This window comes from Patiria miniata, unplaced genomic scaffold (genome assembly GCF_015706575.1).
Source record: "Patiria miniata isolate m_02_andy unplaced genomic scaffold, ASM1570657v1 HiC_scaffold_30, whole genome shotgun sequence".
NCBI classification, from domain to species: Eukaryota; Metazoa; Echinodermata; class Asteroidea; order Valvatida; family Asterinidae; genus Patiria; species Patiria miniata.
The window spans coordinates 3,514,383-3,520,977 of NW_024037070.1; the positions used below are offsets into that span (position 1 = coordinate 3,514,383).

The 6,595-nt window shown below is 40.3% G+C and overlaps 1 protein-coding gene across 1 annotated transcript; it reads left to right on the forward strand.

The window, feature by feature from the left end:
* Positions 1 to 102: 102 nt before the first annotated feature.
* Positions 103 to 6,595, forward strand: LOC119739162 (ras-related protein Rab-22A-like). The gene is made up of 6 exons (XM_038213994.1): positions 103 to 1,046; positions 2,009 to 2,088; positions 2,480 to 2,561; positions 3,693 to 3,764; positions 5,669 to 5,891; positions 6,058 to 6,595. Exons 1-6 carry the CDS (start codon positions 1,002 to 1,004, stop codon positions 6,255 to 6,257), a joined length of 702 nt encoding a protein of 233 aa, XP_038069922.1. The 5' UTR covers positions 103 to 1,001; the 3' UTR covers positions 6,258 to 6,595.

The following is a 6,595-nucleotide window of genomic DNA, read 5'->3' on the forward strand; positions in this document are numbered from 1 at the left end:
TCAGGATACATTACTTGCAATTAAATCTTTACTTTTTAATTCAAAATACTTTGGTTAGAGTAGGGGCGTGGCTTACTTAAAATTTTTGGGAGGGGGTTTCCTGCAATCCCACTGTTATTGTACTTTTGTCTTTGGTACATGGGGTTCAAAATTCATCTTTTTTGGGTCTCCATTTTTGGGGCAGGGTATGGGATGTAGTTATTTTAGGTGGAATGAATGTTTATGTTGGGCACCTTTTGTATTTTTTTATAGCCCAGTACGATTATTTTTGTATGTTAATGTATTGAAGATGTGTCGAGAAACCTTTTATAACGAAGCTAAGTTTTGCATATTAGCATTATATGTTACACTTACGACCCAGCAAGCTGCTCGGTCCAGTAGTTAACAGTAAACAGGAGGTCGTGGGTTTGAGTCCCATCCGACTATCATTTTAATATTGTTGACAGTGGAGGGGCAAACATTTGCATGGAGCGACGTCATGTCGAATAGAAACTTTGCTCAATCGCTAAAAAAAGTCCATTTGCACAGGTGACTTATACTCACGTTACCCGTCTATCACAGGTTGGACTTTCCACCTGTAATTGTTCAGAAATTGTTTTCCGCCGGAATAAGGACAAGATCAAAGTTTGCACGTCCACCATTGCGCCGTGTGCAAAGATCTCTGCACACTGCTAGACAGGTGGATAGTACCTATGCATGCGCTGCCGTTTCTTTGTTGCCAGTTAAAAAAAACAAATATTACGGTTTTGTTGCAGCATGTAACGTTAGTTCCCTGCAATCATTGCCTGCAACAGGAATTGTTCGCAGGCTTTCAACCAAAAACATACTGAGTGAAAGGAGTACGTGTACCTAAATATGACTGTCTCAAGTTCATAGCTCTGATTGTTGTTCCAAACTTGACGAAGAAGTTGAAGCTGCAAAGTGCAGCGGGTATTTCCAGACGGTGGAAGTGATCAGGTTTAGGAGACACCAGCTGTGGATTTGGTCGGAAAGGCGGGAAAATGCCGATCGGTCCGGGGAATGCCATCAAAATCTGCCTGGTTGGGGTGAGTACGTTTTATACACACAATAGACTGACGATGCAGTATGTGGGACGTGGTTCATAGTTCATACATCATGCATGGAACTGACTGACACGCTTGTCACGAAATATATTTGTTCACGGTAATATGTCCATGCATCTACAATGTACCGTCATGTACATACACCAGCCGTGTAGTCAGTAACGTTCATCATAATGCTCCAAACTGGTTTTCAATCACTGAAGATTCACAATAGTAGAGAACAGAAAATTGTTCAGTATCCACTTTCAATAAATCTTGGAAACTATACAACTTCTCAATGATGATGTTGGTGTTTTGCCAGTTCACTGTCTAAAAGGCGCTTTACGTAATCGTGCTGCCCAATGTTCAGCTCAATCGTACTTTTCAGTGTCTTCTGCGGGTTTGTCCATGACAACTTTTCATGAACTGGTATAGAAACAAATTGCAAAACTCTTACAGAAAAATGCGGATTTTGCGTGACCCGAAGTTATGAACCGTCCGGCGTTACAGTCAATCACGAGTCAATAACAGGCCCGTCGAAATTCAAACACAAGACAGTCACAAGTATAAGTCAGTCGCAAGTACTAATTCAATCACAAGTTAATCACAAGTCATGCAGCAAGTCTATCACATTTGATCATTTTTCTTCAAATAAACCACAAAGGCAAACTGACTAGTTGCAGTATAATCCTTTTTTTTTTTCAAAGTTGAACAGAGAAATTGACTGGAGCAGGGTTTGAACCTTCGACCTACGGATTGCCGTTCCGGTGCCCTACTAACTGAGCTTTCCAGCCCCATGCAGTTTGTCAATGTCTTTGTTCAAGGGGCGCTGTAGCCAGGGATCACACCCAAAGTCATGATGCTGGCAACATTATCAAAGATGGATATAAGGACTCGGCTACTATACTCCAGTGTAGTTTTTTTCTTGAGTCATCTTGATCTTTTCTTTATCTTCCATGATCCAGAGTTCTACAGTGGGGAAGTCATGTATCGCTGAGAGGCTAGTTCACGATGAATTCCTCGAACAAACCAAATCGACCATTGGGTGAGTCTTGTGAAATGTTCAGTCTGGATATAGTTTAACTTCCCGAGAAAGAGTTAGAAGATCTACTCGATCTACGACAGTTTGACTCAGTCTATGTAAACAGAGAAGTGTCAGTTTTGTCAGGAAACAGAACGTTGTTATGTGCCGTTACAAATTGAAAGTGTGTGGTTACAAGTTTTGTATATAAACACACATTGAAACCACTATGATTTTTTTCATTGCCCTTGAAAAAACCCGGAAATGTACAATACACATAATTGTCACAATATTTGAACTGAATATAATATATGAACTTCTCTGTGCTTGCTTCGTTGTCATGCACGCATCCTAGATTAATATCCTAATTTCTTCTTTTACTGTTTTTCCGTTTTTGCTGGTTTCATTTGCACAGGAGTGCTTATTCAAAAACAGACTTGACTGTGAACGGAGAAACCGTCAAATTGAATCTATGGGACACAGCCGGACAAGAAAGGGTGGGTACATAATATCAGTGGCGCACCCAAGGGGAGGGAGCCCGGGGGGGGGGGGGCTTGAGCCCCACCCAAAAGTCGTTATTTTAAAAAAAAGAAAATTGGGGGGGGGGGTGTTTCACTTTAGTCCCACGGTTTGACAGTGGTGATATGTATGTGGCCTATTTTCGAGTAGTATAATAGGGGTGTAAATGGCGCGACCAACGTCAAAAAATAGTCCGCCCCTCACCACACCCCCACACCCACCTCCCCCTCTCGCCCCCATACAAAAACATTTTTCTGCGGCCAAACATTTTGGACATTATTTTTTTGAAAAAATATTAAACTTCTACACAAAAATTGAAACATATATATATATGGGAGCCCCCAAACCTAATCCTGGGCCGGTGCGTTCCTTCAAAAGTAAAAGATGTGAAATAAACAATCGAAACGAAATTAACTAATTAACTTCAACACTTTATAATTTTATTGTTATTATTCAATTCAAACTCACATTTATTTCCATACCAGATAAAAAATATCAGCAGAGAAAACATGAATAAGTAAACGGAATTGTCGAAAAGTTCTAAGAAGCATGCCAAACTATAGGTATGGAGGCATCTTAAGCCTAGGCTTGTGACGAGATGCCTTGGACGGACTAACACATTTTTTTCCATACCAAATAAAAATATTAGCAGAGAAAACATAAATAAGTAAACGGAATTGTCGAACTGAAGTTTTAAGAAGCATGCAAAACTATATGTATGGAGGCATCTTCTATAGAAGCCTAGGCTTCTGACGAGATGCCTTGGACGGACTAACACATTTTTTTTCCATACCAAATAAAAGTATTAGCAGAGAAAACATGAATAAGAAAACAGAATTGTCGAACTGAAGTTTTAAGAAGCATGCAAAACTATATAGAAGCCTAGGCTTGTGACGAGATGCCTTGGACGGACTAACAGATTTTTTTCAATACCAAATGGTATGGAAAATGGTATAAATTTCTTTTATAGGCATGTTTGAATCGACCACGGATGAGAGCGATTTAATAGATTCGTCAACTTTTAAATGGAACTAAGACTTATTGGAACTCTTTTATTGTGCTTATGGATACGTAATCTCTGTCATAACGTAAATTTCTTTGTGACACAGTTTCGAGCCTTGGCACCACTTTACTACAGAGATGCATCCGCCATTGTCCTAGTCTATGACATCACTAACGAAGTAAGTGTGACTTGAAATAGAAGTATAAGGCTAAATCTGGTTGGTTTTAGTCATCTTTTAATTCTTTTCAATTTGGGGTGTAATTATCCAATAACTTCTCACTGACATTTCCCTCCAAAGATGATCACCCACAAAATAATGGTGATTAAATGCAGGGTGAGTCAAAAAGAAAGACACCGAATTAGAAACAAATATTTAAAAAAATATGTGACTCGCTCCATTTCATAAAAACAACACAGGGATAAAGTGCACGGTATTGACAGTAACTGCAACAATTCACGTCATTTGTATACTCTATTCCCAAGATATGTATATTTTAATTTAGAAAAATATCACCAAATTAAGCTGTCCACCACTGATTATTTTCCGTTCTAAGAGCTAATGAGTACTCATAATAAATACAACGAAACATTGACGTTTTCCCACTTCCACAAACGAACGAAAACTTGCGAAGGAAACCAGACAATAATTGCCATCCTTATTTCAGAAAGAAAGTTGACTTGTTCCTTATAATCAAAACACAACATCTGACCGTAAAAATAATGTTTCAGTCTGGACTCAAATGATTAAAATCTCATAAGTATGCCATATAATTGAGCAAAGTTTTCTCACAAATTTTTCATTGAGCAAATTTTGGTTCACAATTTGAACAGAAAACCATAGACTTAACAGTGAATTTGGAACAAACTATGTTCCCAAGTAAAATTCCCTCGTTTTTGTTACTTCAGAGTTGCAAGCCTGTAATTTGGTAAAATATTATCTGCGGTTTACCTTGGACATGGGATTCTGTGGCCCATGCTTTTAAGGGTTTGTGAAAAACGAAATAAAAGGACCAACTCCTGCAATGACCTGGCTCTGAACCGGACTTTGAACTTTTCTAAAAAATGTGGATGCAATTGGAGCCGAAATTCGCTCTACAGGGTGAGTCACAAACAAAATGACCTGGATCAATGTTTTTTGTTTCTTCAACAGCAAAAGAGCATGTTCTTCCACTCATCTGGAAAAAAAAGATTACTGAAATCGATCCATGCTATCAGAAGATATGCGTGCTTTACAAAAAAAACCCCGTTTCTATAGCTGTCCATGGAATCATGAATGAAATATTTAAAGCTATTGAGCTAAGTGAGAACTGAGAATTACAGCTGACACACAGACATTCAAATACTGTCATGCACAGAAGCAATAACGAGTCACCAAATAAAAGAAAAAAATATCGAAATTTCTGGCAAATTTTGAAGTTGTTATAGTGGTATACAATTAGGCCTACAGTTTCTGCCTGAAATGACATTTTTGCTCCTGAATATGCGAATTTGAATTAGCATCAAGCATGGGGGTGCTGTGGTCCAATATTACGGTGGTCGATTTGTGTGCCGTGATACATGAGTTTGTATCCTGACCGTGGGAACATGGTGCTTGTGCTCTTGAGCAAGGCACTTTACCATTATTGCTTCGTCCTTTGGATGGGACGTAAAGCTGTAGGCCCCGTGTGTTGTGAAATCCACGTTAAAGAACGCAGTGTTTCTGGCAGTGGCTGCAATATGCGCCGCAGCACCTTGTCAACCCTTATAAGGTGCTACATAATGGGTCTCATATTTTCTCATTTATCAATTTACCTTTCTTTGATAATAGACATAATTTCCAGCGCCTTGAATACCTAATTGTTGGTAGATACGTGCGCTATATAAGACTCCGTTATTGTTATTATCAAAACCAAAATGAAAATAGAAAAAAAGGTTAAATGGTATTTAACAAGGAATGCATTGAAACAATCACTTGACATACCCTTTAAGAAGACTGCATGTATAACAAGAGGCAAGTTTCATTCCTGATATTACTAGCCTGTAACCGTCTATCTTCATTTTCGTCCCCTATAACTGAAAATCCCCACTTTTGTCCAACACCAGCAATCCTTCCACAGTCTTCGGACGGTCTGGTTGCCTTCTATACGAGCGTGTACCAAGCCAGACGTGGCGCTTGCCGTAGTAGGCAACAAACTGGACCTTGAAGAGACAGACCGAGTCATCTCGGCCGAGCTGGCGCGAGGTTACGCTGATATACTGGAAGCCGTCTTCTTAGAAACGAGCGCCAAGACGGGGCACAACGTGGAGAGAATATTCACTGAACTAGGTAAGTGAAATTTGGCCAAAGAATACCATTTTTTTTTTTAGAGGAGGGACTCTACAACTGAGCATATACTTCACGCATGCTACCTCTAAACCTAGCGCGACTGAGGTGTGCTCCTCTGCAAGATCCTCCTTGTCATATTCACGTCCATTGTTTCATTTTGCAACAGTTATGAAGATCAGAGCATCCAAACAGACATCAAGCCACCAGGCGACCAAGGTGGAGGAGGAACAAACGAACATCATCAAGCTACCGGGGAGCACAGAGCACAACAGCCTGACCGACCGGGGCCCAGAACCGAATGGCCACGGTGTCACCTCGGACGGTCAACATGCTGAGAAACACAAGTCAACCTGTAAATGCAACTGACATCAGCCTTTGTTCGATTCAGTTTTCAATTAAAATCATTTTACTCATTTCGACGTCCTCATAAGTCCTCGCAAGCCATCACGAGTCCCTCACAGGTCCCCACAAGTCTTCCCAAGTCCATCATAAGTCCTCACAAGTCGTCACAGGTCTTCTCAAGTCATCACAAGTCCTCATAAAAGTCCTCATAAGTCTTCCCAAGTCCCCCACAACGATCCTCACAAGTCGTCACATGTCCGCACAGGTCCCTCACAAGTCGTCACAGGTCTTCTCAAGTCCATCACAAGTCCTCAAGAAAGTCCTCACAAGTCCCCCCCACAAGGCCTTACAAGTCCTCACAA

What these genes read in the sequence shown, in the direction of transcription:
- LOC119739162 (XM_038213994.1), top strand. Translation starts at nt 1,002, where the DNA reads ATGCCGATCGGTCCGGGGAATGCCATCAAAATCTGCCTGGTTGGG. An exon ending in ACACAGCCGGACAAGAAAGG is followed by an intron (nt 2,562 to 3,692) that starts GTGGGTACATAA and finishes TTTGTGACACAG; the next exon opens with TTTCGAGCCTTGGCACCACT. An exon ending in GAGAATATTCACTGAACTAG is followed by an intron (nt 5,892 to 6,057) that starts GTAAGTGAAATT and finishes ATTTTGCAACAG; the next exon opens with TTATGAAGATCAGAGCATCC.